The sequence below is a fragment of the Egretta garzetta genome, unplaced genomic scaffold (genome assembly GCF_000687185.1).
Source record: "Egretta garzetta isolate BGI_Z169 unplaced genomic scaffold, ASM68718v1 scaffold604, whole genome shotgun sequence".
Taxonomy (NCBI): Eukaryota; Metazoa; Chordata; class Aves; order Pelecaniformes; family Ardeidae; genus Egretta; species Egretta garzetta.
In genome coordinates, this window is record NW_009259366.1 from 214,592 (window position 1) to 234,168 (window position 19,577).

Here is a 19,577-nt window from a genome sequence, read left to right on the forward strand (position 1 = left end):
GGCCGTGCTGCGGGACGGCCCTTCTGTGGCGCCGTGACGTTTCCAGGGCTGTTTTACAAAGAGTTCAGAACTGAGCTAGTTTTGCGTGCCGTTATCGCTCGCTGCCAGCGGTGTCTGCTCACGGTTGCAAAAAGCCCTGAGCGTCTGCTGTCACGTTTTTGGAGGGCGTGCTTTTCTGTCGTTTCATTCCCCTTTCCCTATCTCCGACACAGCTGTCGTGCCCGAACTCTTTCATGGTAAGTTGTTTGCATTAAATAACGCCGCTTCAGTTGTAAGGCTTCACGTGCTTGCTCTGTTACCTTACTGGTTGCGTTGTGCTTGAGAATCGTCGTTTCTGCGGCGCTCACTGCGGTGCGTGAGCATCTTGATGCTGCTTTAGTGAGACTTCTAACGCATCAGTAGTGAGGAAAGCAACTGTAGTAATACGGGTTTCCTTCACAGCCCAGTCAGGTTGCAAAATGCACAATATTGTCCATTGCTGTTGCTCTGAAATCATGGTCTCTACAGGTCCTGCTGTGTTCCGTAGCTGAAATTGTGAAACCAAAGTTTTCCAGTGTCTTTTTAATGAAGGGCTGGTAGAGGATGTGCTGATAAGTAGCTGTCTTCTATGTCCAGTTGCAAGTTGTATTAAAATAATGTGAGGAAGAGGAACGTGTACTCAAAGGAGTGTTCTTCACCAGCGTTTGGAGCCTGTGGGGTGAAACTTCATGTTCAGTGGAGAGCTGAATTGAGTAGTATTTTGCTCATACAAAGCTCTTGGTTGGGACATCTACTTACGGTTAACTTGGGGGAACAGGACTGTAACTGCCAAACAGGGTTCTTAGCTGCTTCTTATTGTTAATTCTTGTAAAGTGTATGACATTATGCATGTTGGGACAGGTCTACTTAAATTGCGAGAAACAATGGAGGGAAGAGAAGGTTGTGTAATCTATAGCGTGGTGTGCTGGGATCAGTTAAGCAGGAACACTGAAAGAATCTAATCTGCTAACAGACCTGAGCGGAGGCTGCCAAAGGGCAGGTTGCTTTTTAGCTGGACATTACCAAGACTGTCAGAGGTGTTTGACAGGCTGCTGTGAGTGAAATGTTGCATTCACGTGTGATTATTAGCAGGAGACTAACATGGAGGGAGACTGTTTGGGTGGAAGTGTCAGACAATTGGGTTTTGAAAAGACTGGTTTGAGTTGAAGAGTATAAATATGTACCACAGGGATCTACAACCAGTTTAAATTTAGGCATGTCACTAGTAATCCAAGGTATAGATAAGCAAAAATGGAGTGACAGTGGAAGAATACTTCCTTTCCATAGTTCTTGGGTTACAATTTGCTTGCAGAGTTATCTCTTGATCTGGATGATAAGCTCTAAAAGCAAATTGCTAGCTAAACGATGATAAAGAAGGCTTTCAGCCTACTTTAGATATGTTTAGAAAAGAGTATTTCTTCAGTGCTTCTGTATTTCCTGAGTGTTTCACTTTGTGAGCCCTGACTGCCGGTTGCACCTATACTGTCTTGCCTCTGGGATGACTGATAAAATTGTGTAGTTTCTTGTATAATAGTGAATCCTTGCAGCACATCATTGTGGTAAGTTTTTGGTAGAACCTGTGGTTTTGTTCACTGCTTGTGGAGGTTCAGCTTCATTTAAAGTAATTGTTTTCTGAATAACCATAGCAGGGATAAATAAACATGCCACATGCCAAGAGTTGCAGAATGTGGTGCTTTAGCTATCTTATAGTAAGTATTTTCAGATGGCTTGTAATCGACTCCTAATTCCTTTGCACATCTCAATGCTTTGACTTACTGATGAATAACACTGTAGGAGGGAGTTGTGAGTAGGGCATATATGTTTGCAGTCTGAACACTTTTGGTGTCCAGCAAGTTTTGTTTCCTTAGGCAAGTGGACAGGAGCAAACTGTGAGAAAGATTTAAATAACAGTACAGTACCTCCAGTTGGGCCTTCTTGTTTTTCACTGAGAGCCAAAGCATGCCTGCTAAGTTGGTAATTCAAGTCCTGGAAAAACATTATCATTTTAATCAGGGTTGCTGGCAGCTAGCATTTTGTTGTTGTTGAGATTTCCTTCTTCCCCCTACTGTGCCCCCCTCCCAAATTTCCTTATTTGGAAAAATCACTAGCAGTAACAAGTCAGTGAATGTCAATTTATTGATGCTTATCTGTGTACACTGTGTAACTGAAATACAGTTTCTGAGGTTCTTTTTTGAGGTTCTGTTGTCAGACATGACATTATTTGTGACCTTTCCAAATTGTCAGTCACTTACTCAGAAACACATTTTACTCTAAAAGAATGTAAACCCCCTAACTTTATATAATGCATGTATTGAGAAATTGATTCGCCACAATGTTGTCTGAGTAGAGATCTGTGGGTAGGATCCATTCCGCTTCCATTTTGTCCTGTGTTTTTTCCTGGTAGAGATATGGGACCTGTAGAGGTTGGGCCAAAAACTGCTGCTGTAAAAGCTAAATGTCACCGTGTGGACCAAGCTCGACGCAAAAGGAGAGTGGCTGCAGCCAGCATTAAGTCTATACAAGAGAAAGAGTTGGGCTTGAAGGCATGACCCTGCCCGCTACCTGGTGCACAGCAGCATTTTGCTGTGCCCACCAATGTAGCATGCTCAGGGGATTCTGGAATTGGATTCTGGCCCTGCAGCTGCCATCACTGAACAATCCTGCCCCAGTCTTCTACTTTGAAGGGTGCAAATGCACACAAGTCACTTCTGTTCAAATCTCAGTGGAGCTGTCTATTTCTATGTAATTTTCCTGTTCTCTTACAGTGGGATTTGATTGAGAGGCATTGCTTGAGATACGTTCTAATGTGCAAAATTGTGTATTAGCACAGGTGAATGCTGCATCTTTTCTTCTAACAAAAGTTGTCTATCTGATATACGTAGTTCAGCTTTACTAAGTTAACAAGAGAGAAGGTAGCGGCTATCCATTCTTACTCCTTTAAACGTTCTCCATTTTGTAGCTTTTCCTTAGTTCTCCCTATTCCACATTGTGGATTCCATTCACATTTTGCTTTCCTTCCTAGATGCTGTATTGGATTTTTTGTTGTTATGTCTTTCCTGTGCTGGATGGCCTGAAAACTCAGCTTCCTCCTATTACTTCTCATGTTTGCTATTGTTTGCAGCTTCTTGCTTCTGAACGTAAAGTTAGTAAAGAAGTTGGAAGCACTCATTTCTGTGGTGAAGTTGTCCTTTAACTTCTGTCTAACCGTTGTTGAAATTTGTTGATGACTTTTATATACCCTTTTTTTGTTGTTTAGGAATGGTATCTAACTGGACGAAAATTCCACCACCACTTTTCAGAAAAGTTGTCATTGTGCTGATAGATGCTTTGAGAGATGACTTTGTGTTTGGATCCAAAGGTAAACAGTTCATGCCGTATACTACACAAGTTGTTGAAAAAGGGACATCCTACAGTTTCATTGCTGAAGCAAAGCCACCCACTGTAACTATGCCTCGAATTAAGGTAAGTGGGTTTTTTCTACTTAGGGTTGCGTCAGTTGAGGAAGTTTTGAAGGCTGTGTTGTTTCATGTGCTCAGAGTTGTCAGGGATCGAAGGAAAGTGGAGAGGCTGAGTTAGAGGAGGAGGTGGCAGCTTCCACTTAAGTCCCTTTGCCTTGTTTCGTTCCTTTATTTGGCAGCTCTGTGGTGGGAAGGTCTGTGAGAATCAGTTAAGGGTAGTTAAGGTCCTAGTGCAGGCTTAAGTGATTGACATAATCTTTTCGTTTATAATCACAGGAAGGCACAAGCCTGTCAGTTGTCAAATTTTCCAGTTGCCTTCTATCCAAGAACATTTTTATTAGCATTTCTCTGTGTTCATGTAACTTCTTACAGGAAATCCAGTTTAGTGTAGATTTGTTTTGTCATAGGGATGTTTTTGCAGAGCTTAAGAAGAAAATTATGCCAAGTTCCAGATAATAAAAAGGTGACTTGTGTCTGTGTCATCAAAACACTTGATCATCCAGGTTTCTCAGTGATGGATCTGAGTGACTTTTCTCACATTGAAGAGGCCAAGAGAACGAGCTTTGGTAGGTTGGATAGAAGGCCGGTGAAGGGGAGATAGTCTGGTAACTCTTGACAGGTAGACTTCATTGAATTTTCCAAGAGATTCTTAATTACTGTTTTGAATGTGCTACCATTGTTATTGTTGTGTTAAGTCAGTTTATTTAGGCCTTCTAGAACATCTTTTTGGTGATATAATGACTAGTAAATGAAGCAAATTTCAGCTGGCATAGAAAGTAGTTTTGCTGTGCACTAACTACGAAAATATTATTTTCACCTTTCTGTAAAGTGGTTATTATCTCTGACATCAGCTAGGACTGTGTTGTGGCAGGTGATGATCACATCACCTGTGTGGCATGGCAGCTCGCATGTTATTTTCCTTTATTATGTTTCTTTATTGAAAGTATAATTTCTCTACCCTCTGCTTCATTGCTTCCTCTTACACTAATACTGTCTTTTGAGTACTGGAAACTTTTTGCTTTCTGTTAATATGCTTCTTTTCTTGTTTTATCTAGGCTTTGATGACAGGTAGCATTCCTGGTTTCATTGATGTTATTGTGAACCTCAATTCTCCAGCTCTGTTGGATGACAATCTGATATGGCAGGCAAAAACAGCTGGGAAAAGAATAATCTTTTATGGTGATGATACTTGGGTTAAATTGTTTCCAAAGCATTTTGTGGAATATGATGGAACAACATCCTTTTTTGTGTCAGACTTTACAGAGGTGAGAGGCTTTGTATAATCCCAAGTTAAATAATGTGAGTAAAACCACATAGTGGCAACTTGTAAGAATGAATGAGTAAAACTCCTTGCTCTGAAATACGAACCTGGCAATTAAACAGAAATTGGATTTGTATGTGTTTGCACAATGGGCAATGTGGAGCTAAACATTTCAGTCCCTCATGCATATGCCTTGGGAAGCGTTTGGATGATACAGTAACAGAGTGTTATTGTGTAACTTCCCTAAACACATGACATTGTCACAAAACTTGTGGTAGGAATTTAGACCGCTTGCTTTGTTTAAGAATTCCACCATTCATGTTCCCTGTTTGCTATCACATTTATATTTGTTTGTGCCATCTTTGAAAAGCCCATTAACATATAATCTTCATCTCTTAGAGGCATAATTTCTATAGTATTGTATCGCTTTTGTAGTTGCTATATGAGTAGTGTTTCAGTATGTTATCAAGGAGCATAGAGAGTAAATGAAACAAATTGTGAAAGTTCTTATTCTGGGCCTAGTAAAAGAGTAAATGGTTTGGCAATTTTAGTTCATATTTTGAACCTTTATGGTTTGTTAAACCTCAGGCCATTGATCTGCTGCTACTGACGTTAAGTATTTTATTGCCATGTTTAAGGAAGTTAGGTAGGTCTAATGTGAATTGGCAGACACTTATAACTGGTTACCCTAATAAGACTTGCAGAAGTTTCAACATGAGTGGAGAAATGCAAACATGCTGCTGGGTCTGCAATTATATGGCTCTCAAGCTCTTTATGCAGTCTTTATGCTTGCTGAATATAGTCCATTAAACAGAAAGCTTTTTATAGTTTTTTAGATAGTTATAACCAGAGTCAACAAGGTGATACTGCATGTGAAATTTTGTAAGGCTTTTTAATATCCACGGAGAAATACATGTAACTAAAAATAGATTGTCAGCCTAAGCAGGAGAACATGTGAGCTAGGCCCCAAATAGCACTTTTCAAGTAATTTTTCTTTCTTGCTATGTCATCAGTTCTTTTTCTCACAGCAAGTACAATCTCCTTGTGTGTGCACAGTAGCAAAAACTGAATTGAAAGAGCAGGAGTGGTTTTTTTCCCCGTGTGCTTCCAAGCACCAAAGAGAGGCTTTTCCCTGTACCTACTTCTTGTGAAGTGGTAAAGCAGGAGTGTGAAGGATGAAAGCGACTGAAAATATCTTGAAACAGTTTTTAAAGGTATCTGTGGAAGCATGGCAACCCATTTACTCTGTTTGTGTGTAATCTGATGCCTCATCCAGAAAAGAGTAAAATGGGGTGAAGAATCTGTTTTGTAAGAGAGATTTTTTTGACTGCCTGGCATTGAATTGATCAATCTGATTTTTTTACTTTTTTTTTTCCATGTTAACATTGTGAGCCACTGTAATTCTCATCAGCTTCTATAGAATTTTCATGTGTAGTGCGATCTGATTTTTCTGTGCTTTTTGCAAGAGGGAACTTATTTTTACCTTTTAATTGTTTCCCTTTTATTTCTGAGGTTGATGATAATGTTACTAGGCATTTGGATAGAGTGCTAAAGAGAGAAGACTGGGATCTCCTAATACTACATTACCTGGGGTTGGACCATATTGGACATATGACTGGGCCAAACAGCCCATTAGTGGGACCAAAACTTCGTGAAATGGATAACGTCCTGAAGAAGATTCATATTTCTCTTCTTTCAAAGGTCATCATAGCTCTTTGTTGGATCAATGTCTGTTAGTTGTGGACTAGCTTTAAAATGCTTGCTTGATTGGGGGTGGTAGCTTGTTTATTCCCATACCGTGTTCTTTCCCTTCACTGGCTGTTCCCCATTTAACAGTATAGTGTAGCATTTTTAAGGATTTACTGGCTGACCTTAGTAACATCTGTTAACAGCCTCTTCTGAACAGCTGTGGAACATAACTCCTCCTTGGTGTGCAGGAAGAGGAGAGGAATGCATCCCAAAATTCTCTTATCACTCATGAATTAAAATGGTGACTGGTGTGCTTTCTAGTACTGAAATTCAGCAGAAGGAATAATGTGCTTGTATAGCTAGTGGCTCTGATTTCTACAATTGTGAAGACATACCTTATTCTTAGATATTGAAAAGATTTAAATGGAAATGGTGGTTGTAAACAGCATTTTTCTTATGCTAAATGTAGCATGTAAATTACCAAAACTGAATCTGTTTTTAGATTTGGCAATATAGAATATCACTTATCTAAATAGTCTGGATGTTGAAATACCAAGCCTTAATTCCAAGTGGCCTGAAGCTTTTTTCTTGTTTGTTTTTTGGCAACTGCAACTGAGAATAGCTGTATTTTTAGACAAATGGATACTATTGTATGACAAGAGATGTTAAATCCTGCTTGTGGAAGTTACAATCTCATGAACATTGCAGTGGTTTTGCCACAGTTTGTTAGTATGTTTTGCTTTAGCCAACTGTATGCAAGCCTTTATCTCAGTTTTAGAATACAAAAATAATAAAAGTGCTTTACTTTTGGATACAACAGGTACTGGTAATAACTACAGATGATGAAAAGCTGCTTTGTTATGGGCTGACTATTTTCTGCTGTCTTCGATTTGTTAACTCAAAATTGTTGGACAGTCCTCACATTTATGTTTCTCTTTCTTCAGAGAAACAAACATCATTTGACATCAGTCATGTCAGATATCTACCCCAAAAGCACTTGAGAGGCTAGAGACTATTAGAAATAGCATTATCTTTTTGAATTAATTTTCTATTATATTAATATTTATAATATAAATAATTTAGCATTTGTATTATGTTAAAAACTCAATGAAGCTGAAGAAACAGAGGAGGGAATACTTATCTGTTAATGCTACTGCTCCTGGACTCCTGATTTTCTTCCTACAGTACGATGACCTTTATTTAATCCTTCAGTCAGTTTTTTGTGACTCTGTAAATGAGGGGAATTTTTTAAAGCTTTTTTTGTGGTTTTTGTAACATCCTGACAAGTATGTTAGATACATATGTGTGCCTTAACTGTTAAAAATTAGTATTACTGCACAACACTTAGTTGCAGAAATCTCTTGTAATCTGCCCCAGGTATTGTGAGCCAATTTAAAAAAATGGAATTTATTTTGAGAAATACTCATATGAGAAAATGGTAAACACAGTGAAGCATTTTGTTTGTCCAGTAACTTACAGTTATTTCTGTGACTTGCAGGAAGAAGCTTCTTTGCCCAATTTGCTAGTTGTTTGTGGGGATCATGGGATGTCTGAAACAGGTAGTCATGGTGGTTCTTCGGAAGGAGAAGTGCGCACACCACTGCTGTTCATCAGCTCTGCTTTTGAAAAGAGAAGTGGTAAGGATCAAAGAAGCATGACCTTTTTTATAACACATTGAAAACTGGTTTGGTTTGTCCTACACCTATCTGGCAAGGCCCATTCTGTGTGACCTAAAGCTCTGGTTTTAGTCAGTGTTTGCATCTGTGTCATGGTGAAATTGTGACTTAAGCTTTGTAACCACTGAGAGAATTGCGTATTTCTCAAATTACAACCTTTTGCAGCACTGTCCTACTTGAGAGCTAATGAGATCTGTTGTCAGGATCCTGGGATACTGGTAAATGTATAGAAGTAAAATGCTATTTGAAGTGAGTTTTAAGTTTTGTCTTTCTTGGCCAGAATATTTCCCTGGCCTCCATTCTTCTGTCTCAGACAGCCAGGATAGAGGAATGAATGACAATTTCTTTTACTGAGAGTAACAGGAAAGAGCAAGAATTGCTCTTGTGGAAGGGTAAGAGATGACAGCAGTGAAAACATCATTACTGATTGCTAAATGCTAAGGAAAGAATATGGAGCATGAGTGTATTTACTGTTTTGGCCAGGTAGTTAATTTTAAATCATTGATGTGAGTTTATCTGTTTCTGAAACTCATTTTCTACTTGTATCATATAGCTTGAAGTAAGAGGCAAGATGGGAATGGCGTCATAGAGAATCTTTAGTCTAATTTACAGAGTCTTGCTTAAATAAACTCCTTGACTGAGTGAATCGGTGAAATGTAGTTATAGCAGAAGTGAATATTTTCTTCAAAATAATACTTTCCTCTGCCTTTCATTCTGTCTCTTGCTCATTTCCATCCAATTTCCTTGCTTTTAAAGCCTGTTTGCAGAACCTTGCCTTGTTTATCTTGCTGGAGGTTCCTGCAGCACAGTGGAAGTACATTTATCTGTCTGTCATTTATAAAGCTGTTATCCAGCTGCAATAGACAGCATTGCTTAAGGAGTCGTTGAACTCTTTTCAGGTATAAAACCAAAACAAAGTCAAGAGCTGATCAAAGCTCTCAGGTAAGTTTTTGCTCTATACGTTTTACTGGTAAGTGTTGGCAACCAGACCACATGAGTGTAGATACTGTAAATACAATCTCTTGTTTATTGAGATTAGTTTCTGTTACATTTACACTGAATGTGCAGTTTTTACAATACAGTGAAATATATCTATTCACCTATGTTTTGGGATCAAATTTGTGATTTCTAATGATGTCCACGTAAATATCCAGCAACTTGCTTCTCATTGCTACAGCAATCAGAATTCTATGACTGCTCCTTATGATCCTACTGTAAACAAAATGTACTGTGGTTAATTTGGTAGGCCTCAAAATAGTAATCCTGTGGGCTTTTGCATTTAGTATGCTGTCAGTATATTACTTGTGTAGCCTTCTATAGAGATGTGTCATCCACGATTGGCTAAATGCATTTGGTAGTTTGGCTTTTTTTAACTAGGTAAGAACTTGCCTTTAAAGATGAAGTCTGAAAATTGCTGACATACAGGCACTCATGCAAAGAGGCTTTAGGGATTATAGATGGCATTCTGTACAAGTATGAGATTAATCAGAGCTAGAAGAGAAATGAGAGAAGTTCTAATGCTCTTAAAGGGAGTCTTGAGACTAATAAACGCTGTATGTAGAATTCTTTCTGTACTGTACTTAAGTCAAAACACTCAATGCCTGGAGTTACAAAGACAACGAAATAAAAGCATAATAGAAAAACACTGATATGTAACTAGCAAAGCACACAAAGAAACAACTGGCAAGACAATCTTAAAAAAAAAGGTTACTTACATTAGTAAGTAAATCATTCATGCGTGTAGATGTTTGTGGGACTGAAGGCAAATCCTGATAACTGCAGTGAAGTAATGGGATCCTGCACAGAACCCTTTAAAAATCACTGGGTTTGCCTGCATGGAGCCATGGATTTGGGCCTCAACATTCTTTACTTGACCTCTAATACTGTTTGCCTAGCAACCTGATATTAATAAATCTTGCGCTATTGTCATTATATCAAGAAGCTTCTGGAATGCTGTCAGTATTATTTTAGATTCTCATTCTTCATTCATCCATTAAATTAGTCTACTGTAGTGTTTTCTATTCTTATTAATGTAAAAGTTATCAAACCCTCTTAGGATGTAGGCTGCAACTTGATATTAAGGTGATCTCCTGGACCACCTCTTTTCTTTCTTGTACTTGTGTAACATGTTGTATTTACAGTAGTTGCTAGCATTGAAGAGTGATACTTGCTGAGAATTTAATAAATTTTGGTTTTACAACCGCAGAAGACAGCAGCTGAGAAAGATCACTCAGCTCTCTGTAGATCACTTGAAATAGCTGATCTAACAGCAATGAAAAAATTCTTAAAACTAACAAGATGCCAGCTGTCTTTGGAGAAATAGAATGGGTCTGTTATTGAAATACTTTTTCCTCTCTTTCCCCCTTTCTTCCCCCCCCCCCCCCCCTTTTTTTTTTTAAGCACACTGGCAGTAGGGCTTGGTCTACCAATTTCAAGAAACAGTGTTGGGAACCTTATATTGCCAGTTGTGGGAGGCAAGACAATGAGGGAACAACTACGTTTTGTGCACTTGAATGGGTTCCAGCTTAGCAGACTGCTGCAAGAGAATACACCTGCATACGAAAAAGGTAAATAATCCAAAAAAAGAAGTTACTTATACGAAAGGAGATTGTTTGTAACACAGTTTGGGCTTTTAGGTTCAAGAGTATAGTGTGGCACTGCAAATTAGCCATTCAGTTCAGAGAAATGATACTGAGTTCAGTTTTTAATGCAATCTTCTCTGGCACACTGCCTCTGAATGGAGTTTTTTTTAATGACCAGTACTACTCCTAGTAGGCAAAAGAGGAGAAATAATGATGAAAGAGTAAGATTAAAGTAAAACTGCTTGTGTAGTTAAATCTCAGTGGTTTCATATCTGCTGTTTGTGAGCTATCCTTTATAGGGCACTGATTCTGAGCTATTTGGAGGAATAGCACAATGGAGTGAATTTTCTAGTTTAAATAAGTAAAGCTGGGAAATAATTTAGGGTAAATTATCTTTTTATTTCATTCTTACGCATGAATTTATTTGGAATGAGAACCTAGAGAACTGCAAAATTGCTTATTAAAATACACGTAGGTGTGCATATGTATGTGTGAGTGTGTATTTGGAGGAAAGAATAAAAAACAAAAAAATTATAAATAAAAAAAATAAAAATATGTGGAGAAAATAAAAACTAGCAAAATGTAATATTTCGTTAGGAAGCATGACAGAAACTGCAATATAAGTAAGCAAGTTAATATGATAATTATGTGGAAAAAATTGAGTCAGAGGATGAAGGAGAATATTTTACCATGGACATTAGAAGATGTTGTGTTAAAGTCACTGTGAAGCTTGAAGTCCTTGTCGCTTGATTTATAATCTGTTGAATCATTAAAATAACTGGGTGAGAATGCAAAGCTGTGTTACAGCTATGAATAATTAAAGTGGATAACAATGTAAAGTTTAGCAAGATGATCATTGTAGGTCAATAATTAATTATCTTTTGACATCACAGCTTCTAATCATAACTAAACTCTGTCCAGGAGTCTAACAAAACAAATGCCACTTATGATAGCAACATGTCAATAGCAGGACCCATGCTCCATATATTCTGATATTTTTTTCTGCACAGATTTCCTTGCTTAACCCATTTGTATCAAGTGAGGAAATTTGCCCTGTTGGTGGAATTCAGGTTATGGCTGTGTTACTGAAAATTCCAACACAAAGCTCCATCTGACAGTATTTCTGCAAGCACTGGCGAAACAGACTGAAGTTTCTACCAGCTTCTAGTTTGTATCTTCACTTTCATTTTATTTTTGACTGGGAACAGCTTAATTTCAACTTCTAGCTTTCATCTGAGAAATGAAATCAAAATTGTTGAGGATGAACTGTAAAAAATTTTTATGCTACTTGCTTGTGACTGCAAACTGCTGTTAGAGGTACTACCCTACTGGAAGGGGGCTGGAGTGGGCAAAGCATCCATGACAAGCTTCTCTCCTTCTAGTAGTGGAGAGTCTCAGTAACATGGAACTAGGTCCAAGTCATGGTAGCTTTTTTTACAGAGTCTTAAGGAGAATTCTCCCTGTTGTTCTAAACTTCTTAGAGGGTCTTTTTTTTCTTAGAGTGTTCTGGATGTGCAAGGATGTAGCTTAACGCTTTGGTCAGGACGATTAAGATTGGAAAAGAGATGTGCTGTTTGTTTAGTGTTGTTCAATTGGTATGTATGCTTCAGGCTCTAGAAATACTGAAGAAAATGTCGCTAACTCAGTGGCTAATGTTGCATGTAGTTCAAAAGCATGCATGAATTTGCCCTTTATTTTGGGTGGCTTCTAGGTGAAGATAAATACAGTCCCACCTATCCCACTGCAGACACATACACATGTATGCGTATCTACTGTGATTCCTATAGGAAAGAGATTATCTATCAAAGAAGTCATTGTATAGAGTAATCAGATTCATCTTCAAGAAAGATGCCCATTTTTAAAAGGGGTAAAAAGGAGGACCCTGGGAACTACTGACCAGTCAGCCTCACCTCTGTGCCCAGTAAGATCATGGAACAGATCCTTCTTGAAGACATGTCAAAATACATGGAAGACAGGGAGGTGATTAGAGACAGCCAACACAGTTTCACCAAGGGCAAACTGTGCCTGACTAATCTAATGACTTTCTGCAATGGAGTAGCTGCATCAGTGGAGAAGAGAAAAGCTATAGATGTCATCTGTCATAGATTTCTGTAAGGCCTTTGATATGGCCTCCCCCAACATTCTTACTGCTGTATTAGAGAGATATGGGTTTGACAAATGGACTCTTAGATGAATAAGAAATTGGCTGGATGGCCATGTCAATGGTTCAATGTTCAAGTGGAAACCAGTAACAAGAGGTGTGAAGGAAGTCCCTGCACATGGTGGTGGGGGTGGACTAGATGATCTCTAAAGGTACCTTCCCTTCCAACCCGAACCATTGTATGATTCTATGATTGTAAGTTGGGAGGGTGAGGAGGGAGAGTTGCTCTTTCTGTGAGAGAGCAGTGGCAGTGCCTGGAGCTGCGCCTCGGGGGTGGGTAATGAAACAGTTGAGAACTTCTGGGTCAGGATTAGTGGACAGACCAACATGGTCAATATCTTTATGGGTTTCTGCTACAGACAGTCTGATTGGGAAGAATTCATAGGTCTTCAGACAACTTGAGGAAGCCCCATGTTCACCATCTGTGGTGCTCATATGGTGCTTCAACCATCCTTTTGCAGTTCAGACTAGACAACTGGATAGTGTGGTGGACTGAAAAGTGGCTCAGCTGCTGGGCTCACAGGGTTGTGATCAGCACCTGGAAGCCAGTCACCAGTGACCTCAGCGATGGGACAGAGTGCCCCCTCAGCAAGTCTGCACACAATACAGAACTGGGTGGAGTGGTTGATACAGTAGGTGGGTCTGCTGCCACTCAGAGGCACCTCAACAGGCTGGAGAAATGGGCTGACAGGAACCTCTTAAGATTCATCAAAGACAAATGTTGAATCCTACATGGGGGAAGAATCCCATGCACCATTGCAGATCGAGTACTAACTGGCTGGAAAGTAGCTTGGTTGAGAAGGACAAGGGATCCTTGGGGACACCAAGATAAACATCAGCCAGGAATACACCCTTGTGGAAGGAAGGCCAACAGAGCATCCAAGGCTGCATTAGGAGGCCAGATATCAGCAGGTCAATCCTTCCTCTTTCCTAAGCTGTAGTGAAACTGCATCTAGGGTCCTGGGTCCAGTTTTGGGCTGCCCAGTACAAGAAAGGCATGGATATAATGTATTGGGTGCAGCAAATGGCCATGAAGGTGATGAAAGGATTGGAACATCTGTCATAAAAGAAGAGGCTGAGGGTGCTAGCACTGTTCAGCTTGCATAGGAGAAGACTGAGCAGGGATCTTATCAATGTAGGTAATACCTGATGGGAGGGAATAAAGAAGATTGAACCAGGGTCTACTTGGTGGTGCTCAGTGAATAGACAAGAGGCAGTGGGCATAAATTGATATACAGGAAATTTTGTTTAAATGAAAACTTTTTTTATGTAAGGTTGTCAGACGCTGGAATGAGTTGCCCAGAGAGGCATATCTGCGTATCTCCATATCTGGAGACATTCAAGACCTGCCTGGACACAGTTCTGAGCAATCTCACCCTGCTCTGAGCCTTTGTTTTTTATTTGTGGAAACTCATCAGAATTGTGCTGACAAGTATTGGGCCATAACATTTCTGATTCCACAGACAAGGTGTGCTGCCAGGTTTTTTTGAGGGAAAGAAACCTCAGAAGATAACCAGTTAGGCATCTCATATTTGCTGCTGCAGGTTCAAGCTTTCCAATGCAGATTCTTGGCTAAGAACAACTGGAAGATCATAACATTTCAGCTGAATGCTAAGAGAAACACCTGTGACTGGAGCTTCAGTTTAAAGTGAAAGATACTTGTGTGGGTAGCCTAAGCCTTGCTGGTTTTTTTTCTTTAAATTATTACTAATTTCAACTCTTCAGCTCAAAAAGAGTAGGCTCTTCTGAAGGGGAAAACATGGAATTCCTGTGGAGAGTATTGTAATTTGCAGCACATAGATAGGACACCAGCTATTAGTACCTTGACTATGATGTCTAAGTCATGGTAAGAAAAGATTCACCCATTTTAAGCCATAGGATAATGTATACATTTGGTTTTGGTGCAATATTTGTTTCCTTTTTAATGCAAAAAGATGAAGTTAGATGTCAATTGAGGTGAATCACAGTCAGATGGGAAGGCAGAATGACCTTTACTTGCTGTTCCATGAAGAAACCATGGAGTTGCCTGGATTCAACCACTCCAGTGTTAAGAAAAAATGGGAACAGTAGACAAAAATATCTTCATGTTCAAGTGTGTTTTAAGTATATCTGTTAATAAAGAGCAGAATGAAGGCAGCTCAGTAACTTTTTTATTTTTCCCCCCAATGTTTATTCATACAAACTTACATTTTCAAACCAAGAGGTGGTACAGCATTTCATGTGACTTGGGTTTTGATTTATTGAGGTACAAAGGAATCTTCAGAATTAAACCTATCTTCAGGTAAATTAAATTTTAAATGAGAAACTTGAAGCTCAACTAAGGGCTTGGTTATTTTGAAAAAGACTTTTTGAAACCTACTATGCTAACATGAGGCATTAGGTTTTCTTTTAATAGATTTGGACATATGCAGCTAAAAGAAAGTCTGGAAAAGGAGAGTAAAAACAGCTGGCAAAAATGAAGAAGCTGAAAGGAGAAGTATCTAGAAACACACTTTGGGTTTCTGAGCAAGTTCATACCTCAGTGTGAGGTAGGCAGCTGTAGGTATCTAGTAATGCTTCCCTCACGTTCTGAATGTTCATCTGAATGATGAACTAGGATTGTTTTTGAGAGGTACTTCACAGTGGAATGAAGAGTCATGCTTTAGAGCAGGTTGGATGTTGTTACTAAAATTACTGTCTGCTTTTTAATTTGGAACTAATCCAGGACTTGGATTAGATGCATATGTTGATTGAAATAATTTGATTGTTACTGGGCAATTTATATACTGACACTGGAAAGTCACTTTTACATTATCCATTCTTTTCTTATGTTTATAATTTTTTTTTTTTTTAAATGGTTGCTGCCTGTGACTGGAACTAGGTGAAATTGTTATCAAACAGATGCTTGGGAAGCATAGCCATTTACTTGTGATGACACTGGAGGGAGGCTGAAGCAGAAAATGCTAATGTAATGCTATGGAAGTAAACCATTTCCGGTTCTCTGGGAGATGTGTAACTGGGCAAGCTTGCTTTGGATTTTGCCTCAAGTTTAAATTGTCTTATGAATATCCCATGCAGCACTGACTTGTAAATGTTACCCACCAGTTACCAAAATGCTTCTCCAACAACCCAGAATCTATGACCATTCTCATTTTGTACTTACTGCATACAAATGTGCCATTGAACAGATATTCTTGAGGTTCTCAAAGGAAATTTGGTAACTGTGGTCCTTCATTCCTTTCTGCAGTATCTTTACATCATTAACTTAATACATACCAAAAATATAAATGTGTGTTTGACTAGAACAGTCATCTTTCATAACATGGACAGATTGGCTTTGGTGGGCAGTAGCATGGAAAGAGGTAGATGAGAGTGAAATAAAAGTGCTAAAAGGAATGAAGAGGGAGACTGCGCAAAAAGCATGAAAAGGGAGTGGAACAGCAGCAGGCATGGAGATAATTTCTTTAGATTTCAAAATGTAACTTGAACTTGTTGCAATGTTCTGTTTAATGAAATAGTTGTCATGTCAAATCTCAGTTTGATTAAAGCTCATTTTAGATGATCCTTTCTGACTTTCTGGGTTTCCTCAAAAGTATGAATATATAACTCTGATTTCAAATATACTGGAAGAGGAACTTTTCTTTGGAATTCACTGTTCAAAGAATTATGGTAGGGAAATTAAAGTCTCCATGTGCGCTGGCAGCAATTTTGATCTACAAGTGTTTGCTGCTGGCTGAACTGCACTTTCTAGCATATACCTGTAATATTCTACGTAGTAGGATCAGCATGCTTTGGAGTCTGTTAGAAGTTTTTGGAAACCAGACTGGACATTCTGTGTTAAACATTGCTATGTAAATTCTGACTTTGAATTCAGCCTGTAATAGATCACAAAGTGTCTTGTAGTGATAAGAGACTTACAAATGGTAAGCACAGTTCTTTCATAACTGTACAAGAATTGTGGATAGAAATACTTCATTAATCTTCTTTCACGTGAAATAAAATTTAAAATGTTTCTGAGTTCAATAATGTAGTTTTGCTGAAAAGGCTTAACAACGAACATGCTGGGGTTTTTTTCCAAGTTGATCTACCAGGAGTAAAAATAAGCTGTAACTTAAGTCGTTGTGACACCAAACTTACTTCAGGCATTGCTTTAATCCTTGTTGTCGGAAATGGCACAGCAAATGTTTTGGCCTACTTTTAGCTAAGAAGGTAAGAATTGCAAGATGGGAAGGTAATGATAGGGTCATTATACAAAAATTTCCAAATTGGCCTTTTTGCCCTTAAGTTGTCATTAACTTTCAAGTGAAATCACAGGGAAATAGCAAGGATTACTAATGTGAAGTGAAACGAAACATCTATTTCTTGCAAAAAATACAGATATATGTGAATGTTCACACATAGCATGATGTCCAGTGAGATACAAGTTTCTGAAAATTATGCTCTTGCTTTCCTTATGTTGTTGACTGAATATATGTTGTGATTGCATACCATACTCAATTATTAATATTTTAAATATTAGTTGGTATGTTGGAGTATGGGGTGATGAACCTATAAAATGAAGAGGGAAAACATGTCTCAAGCACTTTCAAGAACAACACCATTTTCCGCATTTACAATAAAACACAGAAACTGACCTAATTGTTCTAATAATAGATGCTCTTGAAACTAAACTTACATGAATTTAATAGAATGTTCTTCAGGTGCACACAGGACCCAGAATAATAATTTTGGCAGAAATTGTTTTAATTTTTTTTTGCTTTTATGCTTGTACTGAGTGTTTATATCTTTTTTCATGTGTGAACAAAATGATGCTCATCTGTTTTCTGTCTGTAGAATCTGGTTATTGTCACTGCTGAACATCTTTTGAGGAAGTAAAAAGGCTATCAAGACTCAGCTTTTTGTGCTGCAGCTTTTTGTGTAAATGATCAGTAATGGGAAAATTGATGATAGAAAATCAGTAGCTGATGGGAGAATGAAAAAGTAGAGTACTTTCATGTGTCCTTTGAATTGACTTGAATCATTGTCTCTCTGGTGTGTATCAGCCAGAACAGTTGGTATAAAGTAAGAATCTGTGGACTAATCAGTGAAGGGAAATACATGTAGGAGAAAAGCTACTGCTGCTGTACTTGTGAAAGACTTACAAAACGTAGGATTTTGCTGTTCACTTCTTTCCTGTGTCTCCTGTTGTCCTCAATCAAGCTTTTAGGATAAATTTAGAGAAATAGAGTAATGCAGATGTGTTTTTACAGTATTAAGAGAAAGAAAAGAAACTGTGATGTCTCTGTACCTATATCAAAAAGCATACTGACATTAAAATCTGAACTTACAGAATTCAGTGGTTCCTTATTTATGAAATGTAAGGAGTTGATTTAAAATTACTTCTTTTAGGGACAGAGTCTAGTGATAGTCTTGTCCTCATCCCCAGTTCTGAAAGCAGACCACAGTCTTTGTATGTGTTGTCAGTGCAGTCCCATTTACACATTTATTTCTCAGAAGACTTAATCAAATTTACATTTCTACAAGAAAATGCTACCTAGGTATAGACAACAGATCTGTGTCCTGGAGGTTGTTTTTTTTTCCTGAGTTTTTCTTAATTTGTTTGGTTTCGTTTATTTTTCTTCAGGTCAGAATTTTTTTTAGATGTAGATAGGCCATCATGAAATCACCGTCTGCCACAAAAGTCTTCCTTCCATAGGTTGGTGGCAGCCTCAGGTTTTCTCTTTTTTAATCAAGTTAGACTGTGCTCTCCTTACACTATAACGGAATATAACTTTCGCTGCTGAGGATTGCTTTGTGCCAGCTTCATAGTCCAAATGCCTGAAGCCAAACTGTGCACTTCAGCTGTTAACTTTTCTATTACTGCTTCGAAATCTTGTGTCCTGTGTGTTTAACTTCATGTTACCAGCTGACTCTCATTAGCTTTGCAGAAAAAATGAGGTCCCTAATATATTGTGTGTGTCCTTTGATGTTTCCTCCAGAGACCAGCTATTTGATCATTTCCCATTTGGCTTGTACAATATGGTCTGGATAATGAGTGGCTCCAGTGAAAAACACGACTTTTTTCAGGATTTAAAGCATTTGAATAAGTTTGTCCCGGAAAACTTTTGTAAGAGTAAATGGATGTTTTAATACTTTTGTCACTTTTAGAGGTCTTGACATTTTGTCAGGTTAGGGATTAATTGCTTTTATTCTGAGTAACTGGCTCATTATGGACTTGCTGCGGGAAGATACTGTAACTTTCTAGTTATGAAAAAAGTTTCAACCCACACAGCAGTTTTTTTTTTTATAATATACAAGCAAATATAAAAATATGATCACATCTCTAATTAATCCTCTTTTGTTCATGGATCCTCTTAACTCTTCTCTTTTTTTCTTTTTTTTCCTCCCCCTCCTTAGATCCTGGATATGAACATTTTAAGATAGCAGAAAAGTCCCATGGTAACTGGATCAAACTGTATTTAGAGGGGAATAATTCAGAAATACTCTTAAATTTTGGCAAAAAGGTCCTGAAGCAATACTTGGAGGCCCTGAAGACTCTGAGTTCTTCACTAAGCAAACAAGTGGCACAATATGACATGTATTCGATGATGGTGGGGACTGTGATCATTATGGAGGTACAAAAATACATCTTTCTGTGAAAAAGCTGAGTGCACAAACATAAGTTTCTGGGTTTTGACTACTTAGTTTATGCTCGTACTGGTTTTTAGAATTACTGAGTATGAACTCTTAGATTTGGCTGACTTTCTACTTGGA

General features: G+C 38.3%; 1 protein-coding gene across 4 annotated transcripts in view; it reads left to right on the forward strand.

Annotated features, from left to right (window-relative positions):
- Window positions 1–35: 35 nt before the first annotated feature.
- PIGG (phosphatidylinositol glycan anchor biosynthesis class G) overlaps window positions 36–19,577 on the forward strand; it is a 100,112-nt gene continuing 80,570 nt past the window's right edge. For 2 of the 4 annotated variants that reach the window (XM_035892383.1, XM_035892385.1), the window contains exons 1-6: window positions 36–236; window positions 3,275–3,480; window positions 4,532–4,741; window positions 6,250–6,438; window positions 7,925–8,063; window positions 19,221–19,438. In XM_035892383.1, the coding sequence (XP_035748276.1) occupies window positions 3,277–3,480; window positions 4,532–4,741; window positions 6,250–6,438; window positions 7,925–8,063; window positions 19,221–19,438 (960 nt within the window). In that variant the 5' untranslated portion in view covers window positions 36–236; window positions 3,275–3,276. Of the gene's footprint in view, window positions 237–3,274; window positions 3,481–3,979; window positions 4,043–4,531; window positions 4,742–6,249; window positions 6,439–7,924; window positions 8,064–19,220; window positions 19,439–19,577 lie in introns of those variants that run through there. The other 2 variants (XM_035892382.1, XM_035892384.1) reach the window with 2 other exon arrangements.